At 41.7% G+C, this 12,075-nt stretch overlaps 1 protein-coding gene across 2 annotated transcripts in view; it reads right to left on the bottom strand.

The window, feature by feature from the left end:
• Window positions 1–12,075, bottom strand: part of DOCK8 (dedicator of cytokinesis 8) — a 138,513-nt gene that overhangs the window by 39,718 nt on the left and 86,720 nt on the right. For both annotated transcript variants that reach the window (XM_048849840.2, XM_075128751.1), the window contains 6 exons: window positions 10,130–10,225; window positions 8,182–8,331; window positions 6,109–6,222; window positions 4,599–4,754; window positions 1,841–1,980; window positions 472–641 (listed from right to left, as the gene is read on the bottom strand). In XM_048849840.2, coding sequence (XP_048705797.1) covers window positions 472–641; window positions 1,841–1,980; window positions 4,599–4,754; window positions 6,109–6,222; window positions 8,182–8,331; window positions 10,130–10,225 — 826 coding nt within the window. The remainder of the gene's footprint in view (window positions 1–471; window positions 642–1,840; window positions 1,981–4,598; window positions 4,755–6,108; window positions 6,223–8,181; window positions 8,332–10,129; window positions 10,226–12,075) is intronic.

Raw genomic sequence — 12,075 nt, 5'->3', positions numbered from 1 at the left:
ACAAACAGCATAAAAGTGAGCAAACAAAAAAATCTAACAGTATCCAACTCATCTAGGTGCGCACTAGCTAAATAATGTAACAACATAACATTGTTACCCTTATTCTCCTTGCTATTGTTTGTTACACCCATTTATATCTTAATATTAGATTGTAACCCTTCCACGGCAGGGACCATGTTTATATGTTAGCCATCTATCAGAATAGTTATTAATTAATCAGTGATATAGCATTATGTATAATCAAGCACTGCTCTATCATTTGCTCACCTTATTATTTCTGTACAGTTTCTAAGTTATAGTATATGAATAAACATTTTTCTGTACTTGAAAATCCAACTTACTTTTAATTAAAGAAACATTTGCACTCGCAGGCATGTTTGGAGTAGTTAAGGCAATCTCTTTTACATTTTGTCAGCTCACTTCATGAAGTCACTTGGAGAGGTCAAATAAGGGAAGAAAAGAAGGTCTTACCTGTAAAGTCATACAGCTGTGGCAGGGCATCCAAAATGATCCCAACCAAAGGGAGGTAAAGGGCAGCAATTTTGACCTTCACCTCTGGTTTTAAGCAGCGCTGGTCGAGGTCATGGGAACTCAGCAGGCTGTGCACAGCACTGATCGCTTTCCTCTGCACTTTACTGATTCTGTCAGCACAAACAAGGACTAGCTCTGTTACTGAGACACATGCAGGTTATATGGATCAAAGAGGCTATGAGAGACGATTGAGGTGAAGGAAGTTCATAAATATTCTGTGGATAATTTTTATGCTATAACCAGAGAGTAACATCTCAGTCTGCTTTCCCTACATAAATCCTGATCCAGATGACAGACTTCACACCTGCAAAGTAGGGAAAACTGTCCCAGGCAATTTCAACAGGGTGGAGAAACAGATTTAAAGAAACATGTCACACCCTTGCAATGGTCAAGTATGGCAACTGTCTAACCAAATCCTTCAGCATGATGGAAGGCAGCAGTGTTTTCAAGACCTTCACCTTGCTAAGAGCAAGTGAAATTCCCGCTGATGGGATGTGAAATTCCCAATGACATTTTTGCTCCATATTTACTTATCATTATCGCATGTAAATAATACACATGCATTCACTGGGGGAGAACATTCTGCCTACAAAGCAATCGTACTATTGCCTTATTACAAAGTGACCACTAAGTAATTATCCACAGGGTGAAAGCACTACGTTTATTTGACTGAAGCAGAAAGCGTTGTACATAACTGTTGTAGGGCTAGTGTTCATCACACTCTGCATAAAGATATGTTATCTTTAAGAGAGATTATCCTTTCCAACAGAACTTTTTGTTCCCTCTTCAAGAAGTTGCCCCATATGCTTCTTGTACCATATATTAGCCCCTATTTTTCCTATGGTTTTATATCACCACAGCTGCCCTCCGAGACAGAGAACTTGATAGTTCACCTTGCTCAGAATAAGTCTACTCCAAATGGTGGGGTGGGTGCCTGGGCTCCATGGGAGCCATTCTGCAGTGGATGTTTGTTACAGGCATACACATGGAGGTTAACATGTGGTTTGTTACAGGCATGCACATGGAGGTTAACATGTGGTTTGTTAGAAGCATGCACATGGAAGGTAACACACCAACATTCTCCAGGGTACACAAGGCCAGTGAAACACTATCAATTTTACTCCAAAGGCAGAGGGAGCAATAAGTGGTTTTCTCTCTTGCTATGCTGACCATACTGCCTTTGTAGCATCTTCATAATGGAAAGCAAGAGGCTGGACCTAAAAATCAAACCCACATCTCTCATGTGACCCTACTGAGTACTGATCACAGGGCCATCAGAAAAAATCCTCTTAAAAACTGAGAAACCTACCCTTCTGCCTCCGTGTCCAGTGCGGCTGCCAGTTCAGTGAAAAGCAGTCCAGCCAGAAAGTGCTGCTGACGATAATCTGCCGAAAGGTCAAACATGCTGGCAATTTTCTGATCCTGGAAACTAGAGCAGGAGCTTGAATTCTGCAAAAGTATACTAGGTGTTTTAATGGATGATCAAAGAAAATACAACTCGTTTAAACAGACAATAGTGCCACTCCCTGAAAATACAGCTAACAGCTTGTTCTACTGTAAACAACTGAATACAACATGGGAACAAGGTAATCATCTGAGGGAAATATTGGAATGTATAATAAAAATGTCAAGCTTTTCAATCAAATTGAGCAAAATCTCTCTGAAACAAAATTTTCCCCTGCATATATAGAGCTATGCAAAGCTAGAGAAGAGCGTGCAATTATAACAGATTTCAGAGGAACAGCCGTGTTAGTCTGTATTCGCAAAAAGAAAAGGAGTACTTGTGGCACCTTAGAGACTAACCAATTTATTTGAGCATGAGCTTTCGTGAGCTACAGCTCACTTCATCAGATGTATACCGTGGAAACTGCAGCAGACTTTATATACACACAGAGAATATGAAACAATACCTCCTCCCACCCCACTGTCCTGCAAAACCTGGATTTGTGCTGGAAATGGCCCACCTGTTGATCACTTTAGATAAGCTATTACCAGCAGGACAGTGGGGTGGGAGGAGGTATTGTTTCATATTCTCTGTGTGTATATAAAGTCTGCTGCAGTTTCCACGGTAAACATCTGATGAAGTGAGCTGTAGCTCACGAAAGCTCATGCTCAAATAAATTGGTTAGTCTCTAAGGTGCCACAAGTACTCCTTTTCTTTTTAATTATAACAGAGTAATTTCTTCAATGCATTTAGCCTCTTTTACTGTTTGCAGTGGTCTGCTTACAATTTTCTCAAATCTGTTTTGAGGAATTATTCAGTGAATACTTTCTATGATTAACCCTCTGTGTTAATTATGCATGAGCAACTCGGTGCGAGTGTTTGATATGCAAACAAGCTGTGTTTGTTAGTTTGAATAGGACACAAAGCCAGAATCAACCCTGTGTTCAGATTGCTCTGTAGAGTTTGTACCATTCTGCTGACACAAAGCAGCCCTAACGCTGGCATAGCCAACCATGGGAAGATCACCCCAGTGCAGAGCCTGCGGAGTGGCTTCTTTGCCACGTGCACCCCCTCAATACCCCATGGCAGGTACAGAAATGTGGCCAGCAAGAAGGAGGTCTGAACATGCTTTTCCTGTATCCTGGCAGTGTCTGGGGTCACTGGCAGCCAGTATAATTTAGAGCAGCCTTCGATTTGCTATAACATATGGCTGGGGTTGATGCACAGCCACACCAGGATCAGCAGAGTTGCTGCTGAGTTTGTGCTATCAGCTACTCAGCTGTAACCATGGATCTGAGCCATAGGTCACTTGGTACGTTTCTGTTCCTGACTGGGTGAGCATAACTCTTAGAATCTGTTTCCAGTGCAAATACTTAGCTTTACAATTTGCTTTTCATTAATATTCTTCAATATTCACTTGAAAATATTTCTGCCAAAAAATTTGCTTGAATATTAGCAGAAAACAAACATATAAAAACCAGATCCCAACTTTGTGGTTGACCCCTAGCTCCATAATGGGCTGAATCAAAACCCCACTTCTGAACACCCCCCCGCCCCAAACTTTGGGATAGTGCAGGCTTGAATTTGGAAAAAACCCCTACAGAGTGGTCCTATCTCAGCTGCCATATAGATGCAGGCGTAGCTGTTTGTTTGCAGTAATACAGGGGCATGGAGCATCCGTTTAAATGAATTTCATATATGAGCTCTCAACAAAAATTCCACAAGATTTATCCCCATGGCAACAAAATCTCACTCAAGTTAGCAACTATCCTGTAGACAGAGCAGAGTTACTAAATTGGTGGCCAGCTACTGTAGCAAATCATGCAAAAGCAGCAAAAAGCCCAGTGGCTCGAGTAGGTTGTACTTTGTGGGTGACTCCTAAGGGAGGGAAGAGTTGATGATATTGCCAAAGGAGAAGATCGATTCTAAGTGGTAGCTGCCAGGCTCTGCTTTGCAGTATCTGGTTTTGATAGCTATGCAGAGTTCCTTGGTATCTTTAGTAGTGGAATCTCATTTCCAACTGTTTGGTGTCAAGAATCAGCCTTTAGCAACAACATTGGGAAATCCTGACTCTCAGAGCCTCAAGATTTATTTTAATGGTCAGAACGGACCTTAAGAAAAACCATTGCCTTAATGAATATTGACTTGCCTGTACACTTAAGATGACCAGTGAGAACATGTGCAAAAGCTCAGAATGCAAAGTCTGCCACATATTTCCATATGCTATGACCCTCACAAACAGATGTTCCATCTTTCTGATAGTACCGTGTGCTGCATCTTCACAAGCACAGTCATTGCTGTACAGTGGGTGTGCCATAGCTTTTTCAATAGGTGTTTCTAGCTGCGCCGACTGAAAATTCCCACAAACATTTCCCCCACGTTTGCATGGCATGATATGTATGAACTTGTGTAATTCAGCTTCATAGTAGCACCTTGTTGATATTAGTCTTTTCTGCCCCTTTTCTACAAAAGGGAGCTCGCAACTCTTGATGATTATAGACTGATGAATCCTGACTTAAGTAGCTGAATACAGCAGCAGTGGAAAGACCATCAGTTCTCCACATACGTACTTCATATCAGGATGTCTGACATGTGATACGGCAGACATGTGAGTGATGCCTACCTGTGACGACAGAGAGGGAGAGGGGGACGCTGGTGCAGACACTGAAGTCATGAAGAAGAGATTCAGATTGAGGTAATGTTCATGGCTGCAGAGAATCGCTAGGAACTCCAGCCTCATAGAAATTAGGGTGGGGAGGGTATTGAGCTTGTTTGACAGCTAGAAAAAACAAACAGAAATATCATGTGACAAGCACGGGTAATTTAGCTGTACACAGAGAAATATCCTCCTCCTAAAACAGAATCAGCCAATTTAATAAAAGTAACTGAGCAGAGTAACAGACAGTAAAAAGCTCCCTGGATTCTTGTGTTTAACAAGATTCCATCCATTAGGCCTTCTCTGTTTAGTGGGGGTGTTTCTGTACTTGGCTGACCTCCCAAGAAAGGATCAGTTATTCTTTCCTTCCAGAAAAAATGCAATTGCCTTAGCAAGCTTGTCTGGACAGTAATTTTGAAGGATTCCCCCCCTACCCACCCACCCACACCGCCCCCCCTTTGTGCATACTAATATTAACTTTTTTAAAAATCTGTTGTGCCTGTGGCAAACTAAACAAAGGAATCTGCTCCTGCACTATGCACCATACGGTTCCAAGAGTGCTGCCAGATCCCTTCACAGGTGTAATGCCACAGCAGAAACTGTGTGACAAAACACTTGTGAACTTCAGTGGAAGTTGTGCACGTGTCCAATGGGAGAATTTGGCCTTCTTTTGGTAAACATGGAAATAGGCTATATGGCTCACAACATCAAAATGCTTAGAAAAAAATAAAGAAACACCAAATAACTTGTATGAAAATAATTGAGACGTCATGCATTTTTATACTAGGATTTTCTAGGAGGATTTTGAAGCAAAGATATTTTCAAAGAACACAAGAGGTTAGAGCTCAAGATGGATTTTTTTTAATCTAAGACCATGTGGCATGGTCCAGAGGGAAGCAGAGGCATGAAAAATCTGCCGAAATGTAGCCAGTGTGTGCCAGAGGAGGAGCAGGGTCAGCACAAACATTTTCTCCCACTTACTCCTCCAAGCTCCTCTGTTCAAACACTATACAATTGTGACTTCACAAGCTTGGGGTGTATGCCTAGAAGAAGGGGGTGTTTGTTCTATACAGCAAGCTAGCCTCCAAATACAGAGACTTTTCCACTGGTAAATTATGAAAAAGTTAATACTGCTCATAGAGGCATTCCACTTTGTGCACTGAGTGCCATTGGCAGAGATACAGATCGTGGGAATGACAGGGGGCCTAAAAGCAGTATGTCCACTAAGTGGCTACTGCTAATGGGGAGGGAGGCTCAGGAAACAGCAGGGAGGGGCTCCCACTTTTTGCACATCCCCTGTGATCCACATGGTTGCGGACAGCATTCACTGCCTATTCCCAGGCTCCATTAAGCAAGGAATGTATCCTGCCTTTTCGGCACTATTACTAATGCCAGTGCCTTGATGGAAAAATGAGTCAGAAGCAGAACTGAACAGAATACTAAACTTCATTCAGATACTGTCCTAAATGATGCGTACCTGATTACAGTAATGTCTGATGAGGTTAAACACAAATCCACGGTCCATTAGAGAAAGCAGATCGTACAGGAAAAATGCCAAGCTAATGTTGATCTTTTCTGCATGTTCAGTTTCCTTAAAAAAAAAAAAAGAATTTGTGGTTTATAATATATAAAATCACCTGACTCATTCACCCAAGTGAAGTGTGGAAGTTCCATTGCTGGAATAATTTAAAAATAGATTTGACACAATACAGGAAAATACAGTGTAGGGAATAGCCCTTCTGCTTACGAGGGGATGGCTAGACTTGTCTTTCTCCTGCTCTAATGTGTATGATTTTATGAAAATCTACAGAGTTGTTCCTATACACTTATTTCTGCTGTTATTCACAGAGATGGATATCACAGTAAGGCAAAATAGTTTTAGTTATGCAAACCTTGCAAATGACAACACTGAAATGGAATTGAGGTCCTGTCTGCATTTCCTACAGCTGCAATTATTTCTGCTCATTTTTTTAAAAATAATTGAATGCTTACTATTTACAGAATACTAAAATACTTAACACAGATTTGACAAAATGTTTCTTTAACTCTATTTATTGAACATCAAATATTTTATTTAGAAACCGTAAATCTGAGACTCGTGACAAAAAAACTGCAGCAAGACAAATCTCTAGGTTTTATGATTAAGCAGCTCAGTTCTGAATATTTACTAATGGTTTGATTTTCAGGGACCCACAGCTGAAGTCATTGGGAGCTGTGTATGCTCAGTGCCTCTGAAAATAAGGCCGGAGTTATTTGAATTTTTCAGTTATTTGAATATTTGAGTTATTTGAAATTTACTAATTTGAATGTAACCTTAAAAATCTTGGTTCTATGTGTAGTTCAGTTCAAAGAACTGTTTGATTGTGTGTGTGTGACTGCTTCTGGTGTGTACATATGCGGGTGTGTTTTAATTAGCTTGTATTCAAGTCCCACAGAGGTTGCTTATTCATGACTGATAGAGCAGTTTCAGGAAGTGAGACTGAGGGAATTGTATAGCCTTCAGTGTCTCATGTTAGAGAGAGTGGCTTTACAGCCCCTCAGGGTCTTCAGAGAGTCACTTTTTCATGTTTTTGTCTTTTCTGTTCAGATATATAAAGCTATTTTCTGTGATCTCATACTGTTCAATATTTTCTTACTCTCATGGCGCAGAAGCTTCCTAGCCTGGGCAAAGTCAGCCAGGGGGACGCGCTTCCAGTTCTCTAAACCCTCCAGGCACTTCAGCAGTATTTTCACACATGGAGAACATTCACGATTAGACCCTGTGTCCTCACCCTATCAGAATGTGATCTAATTAACAGTACTGCCTATTTAAGACTATTTGTGTCTTATCTGTAAAGAAGCCATAAACAGGCCATGGTTGAATGCATGGAGGGCATAAATTAAAATTTTGTTAAAAAGTGTTTTACTTAAGTGAACAGACGTATTTTCATGAAATGCTTTTAAAGGTCACAGTGACACTGTTTTTTATTTAAACGTTCCCATAGCATTTTGCTCGTGTGTGAAAACCAGAGAATGAAACTGACTAATCTATTTCCACTGTCCAAGATAACTGAAATTCATAATGTAAACAAATGGCATAAGTGGTGATAAGTAAATTAGGTTTTTTAATTCTTCCATTTTTATAACCAAATATGTTGATTTTCAAATATATTAGAGGAAAGAGTTACAGTGAGGTAAGGATTTTATTTTTGATCTGTGAATTTCATATTAACAGCATCTGAAGCTGGTGATGAGATCATTTGGAACCAGATTCTGTAAACCTTCCCCAGGGTGAGTGTTACCTTAATTCTTGAATATTCCCATGGCAATCAATGGAACCACTCATGGAATAAGGTGTTATGCAACATGAATAAGGATGTTAGAATCTACAACACGATTGACACAAGTGAGATAAAATAGAAATAATGGGTCAAATTCATCTTTGGTGCAACTTCGGTGACGTCAATGAAGTTACACCAGGTTTGAATTTGGCTCAGGAGGTCTTGTGGGAAATAACCACAAAAAGAGTGCTAGGAAATGTTACATTTATTTCTTTGTATCCCACATTTACCTTCTGTGCTTTAACTAAAAGTGCTGCGATCTCCGAGGTGACCACGTTGACGATAGTGGTGATGTCATCTTTGAAACGATCTGAAAATCGACTTCTTCGTGGACTATGTTGCTTTTCAATGTTATGAACATATTGAGCCATGCTCTTTATCTGCAAAACAAAACCCATTACTTTCGAATGATTGCTTTAACAGTGGCACTGTGGTCCTGATTTCCCACGAGGGTCAATTTCACCTGCACTAAACCACCATTACAACTGGCATACTTGTTGTCAGTGTCAGCAGAGGGCCCAAGGACTGAGTGAAAATGGAGACTGAACTATTCTCACTCCTAGAAGTTGCCCCTGTAGGTCAGGGTTGATGCAAGTTGGCAGGACAGAACAGAGAGGTTTGCATTCCTGCTGTTTCTGCTGTACCTATTATGTGCAAATGTTAGGATTTCATCCTTCATCATTGCGCTTGGTGCTGTACATAATATACAGAGGAATGCAGAGTCCCTGAACCAAAAGGTTTAGGATCTAGAACAGACTGACAATACAGCTGTTACCTAAACTAAGTTCCAAGATCAAAAATGTGTGATATTTCTTAAATGCTTTTTTATGGTAGATTACCTCTGAAAAGCTTCATAGAAGAAGGATGTTTCAAGGAGGGATTTGAAAGAAGGGCAGATGGTCATTTGGTATACCAGGAGAGGGAGACCGTTCCAGGCATCAGACATACTCTCCACTCTTGAGGTGCTACATACACTTAGAAAAGATTCAATTTCTCCCTACATGCCACCTATTTATTTTTTATTTCTTAAAGTACTACAGACTCTAGACCCTGTCTCTGCTCAAGTTCTGGAATATAAATGCCTATTTTACCAAATATACATGGCAAAGCACACCACCCCTGCTGGACTGCCATGTTCTCATGTAGGTGCTGACATTGTAACAGAACATTGGTACTTAGAAGGAAAGCGCCACATTCAACCACCACACAGATGGGGTGCAAGAAGCCAGCAGCAGAAAGGTCAAATCCGTTTTTGAAAAACCTTTCCATTCCTGACCCACTCATTTTCTAGTCTCCATCCTGCAATCCCTCACACATCCAAAGCTCACAGTTAAATCAGAGCTTCAATAATAAGAAAGAAAGAGAAGATCATTGATCAGCAGTTTGAGATCAGAGAGAATGCAGGATGTGTGTCCTTGTTGTGCTAACGAAGGGTTCTTGCTGCTCTGACCCCTCATGATGACAGGCCTGGCATATCACTCTTTGAATGAGTTCCTACTTCTTGGCTGGCTTTTGGATGGTTTATTTGCTGCCAGTGTTCACCAATAAGTCAGACCACTTTCAGTGACATCAGTCACCTCAGGCCTGCATGGGAGAACCTCAGTGTGTGGAGTCCAGGCACTGCAGCCAGTGGCCCATGCTATTAGCAGACTAGAGAAAATGGCAGCTGGTATACATCTGGAATGAAGGAAAGATCCTAGCTTGACTGTTGTCTTGCAGTGCTTTGCCAGCTGTGGACCAATGAGTGCACAACATAAGCAGGGTTCTTTGAATCCTCGACCCTGGCCAGATCCTGCTGGCTACAGTTAGGATAAATTATTTCAGAGGATTTCCGTAAGGCTGATTTTTCTGTTTATGTGTTGGAGTCATCAGGGCTCCATGGAGAGTTGGATCTGAACCAAACCCCCTATCCCGATACCTCCAAACTTTGGGGAGGTTCAGATCTGGAGGACAGTCTGCACTCTGTGTCTCAGGTCTACTCTTATGGGGAAGATTAGCTGGACGGATGGACGGACGGACACACACACACACAGAGTCTGGGCACGTTCCTAAACTGTGGGTTGTGATGCATTGGGGGGTATAGATGGTTAAGACAGTAACAAATCTGCACCTGTGATTTTGGGCACAAATGGCATTTAATTTCTCAACTGTTATATAATGCTGTGAACAAAATCTTACCAGAAGCTCAAAGAAGAACCAGGCGTACTTGAAGACGGTTTCTCTCACCATGCCAGTGCTGACCACCATCTGCAGTGCTAGCTCTTCATGGAAATGCTAGGCAAGAAACACAGCATGGTTAGAAATTATTTCAAACTCAACTCATCTTCCAACACTGGACCCTCAATCCAATACTGTGTGGGTGCAATTCACTCCGTGTATGCAAGGCCCTCCACACTACAGTGGCCTTTTGTGTGAGGGGGTGATGGGGAAGGAGCTGCTGTGCACGGATGCCTCCGCACTCCATATATGCTGGGGAGATTTACACCTTTGCTGCTTTAAATAAGCTGGTATGAGAGGAGTGATGGGGACAGGTGGGGTGAGGGGTCACTGTAGCCACATCCAGTGCTGAGGAATCACCAAATGAAGGTGCAGATGGGAAGCAGCCATTACTCTAGCCCATAACTCATTGGCTTCGGGCAATATGTTTAGGGAGTGAATTTTAGCTTATATTCAGTCTCAGCGCGTCTATGTAATGCATCAGCGTTTCTGAGGTTGGGGGTGGGAGGGGAGGACAGTGAATGCTAAAGGGTGGGAATAAAGGAATCCTTAAAGCAGGACCTTTGCCCTGGATCCTACTTGAAAACAATACTGTGTAAAGACGACTCTGAATTGAAAACCCAGTTCAGATCCAGATTTAAACTTTGCAGCATGGTCCATTCGCTATACAAAAAGTATACAAGTAGAGATACCGGATATTTATATGGATAATGGGAACATCTCAATTTACATTAGACAGGATAAAAATAAATCCCTCAAGAATTAGGAATGGATATAAACCTTCATGCTTCAGGACATAACTCAAACTCTAACAGGGGTCAGGAAGAAACTTCCCCTTTAGGCAAGTTATTCCTTAACTACCTACTGCAGGGTATCTATTCTTTTAAAACAGCTGTTGCTGGTTGCTGTGAGAGACAGCAGACTGGACTAGAAGGATCACTTGTCTGATCTGGTATGGCAGTTCCTATGTTCCTAATAACTGCTACCCTGGAACATGTACAGATTGGGTTGGTTTCAAAAACTATGAGCAGGAAAAAAGCCAATTTGGTGAATTCAGACCACAGCTAGTCCTTCACTCCCCTTCCTTTACCTTGGGAGACACTGGTCCATTACGATCATTACAAGTCAAAGTAAAGAGTCTCCAATCATATACACTGATCTGTAAGGCATGCTGTTACTTGCCAGAACTACTTGGGAAACAGAATCTAAAGAGCCTGAGATTGAGGGGGTTGATACAAAAATGAAGATATATTAATTTATCTACTGGGCAACCTCCCTGTTATAAACATAACTTTTATGGCACAAAGCTTATTTGTCAAAACTGATACATTAATTCTTTCCCTCTCTGCTGCACCTCATCTGCAGCTCATCTATGGGCTATTACCAGCAGGAGAGTGGGGGGGTGGAGGGTGAGAAAACCTGGATTTGTGCTGGAAATGGCCCAACCTGATGATCACTTTAGATAAACTATTACCAGCAGGACAGTGGGGTGGGAGGAGGTATTGTTTCATGATCTCTGTGTGTATATAAAGTCTGCTGCAATTTCCACGGTATGCATCCGATGAAGTGAGCTGTAGCTCACGAAAGCTCATGCTCAAATAAATTGGTTAGTCTCTAAGGTGCCACAAGTACTTCTTTCCTCATCTAAGTGTTACTGGCAAGGTTTGTTTCAGCACAGTGGTTCTCAAACTTTTGTACTGGTGACCCCTTTCACATAACAAGCCTCTGAGTGCAACCCCCCGCCCTTATGAATTAAAAACACTTTTTTATATATTTAACACCATTATAAATGCTGGAGGTGAAGCGGGGTTTGGGGTAGAGGCTGGCAGCTCACGACCCCCATGTAATAACCTCACGACACCCTGAGGGGTCCTGACCGCCAGCTTGAGAACCCCTGGTTTAGCAGC

This window comes from Caretta caretta, chromosome 5 (assembly GCF_965140235.1).
Source record: "Caretta caretta isolate rCarCar2 chromosome 5, rCarCar1.hap1, whole genome shotgun sequence".
Lineage (NCBI taxonomy): Eukaryota > Metazoa > Chordata > Testudines > Cheloniidae > Caretta > Caretta caretta.
This window is presented reverse-complemented; position numbering and strand designations above follow the sequence as displayed.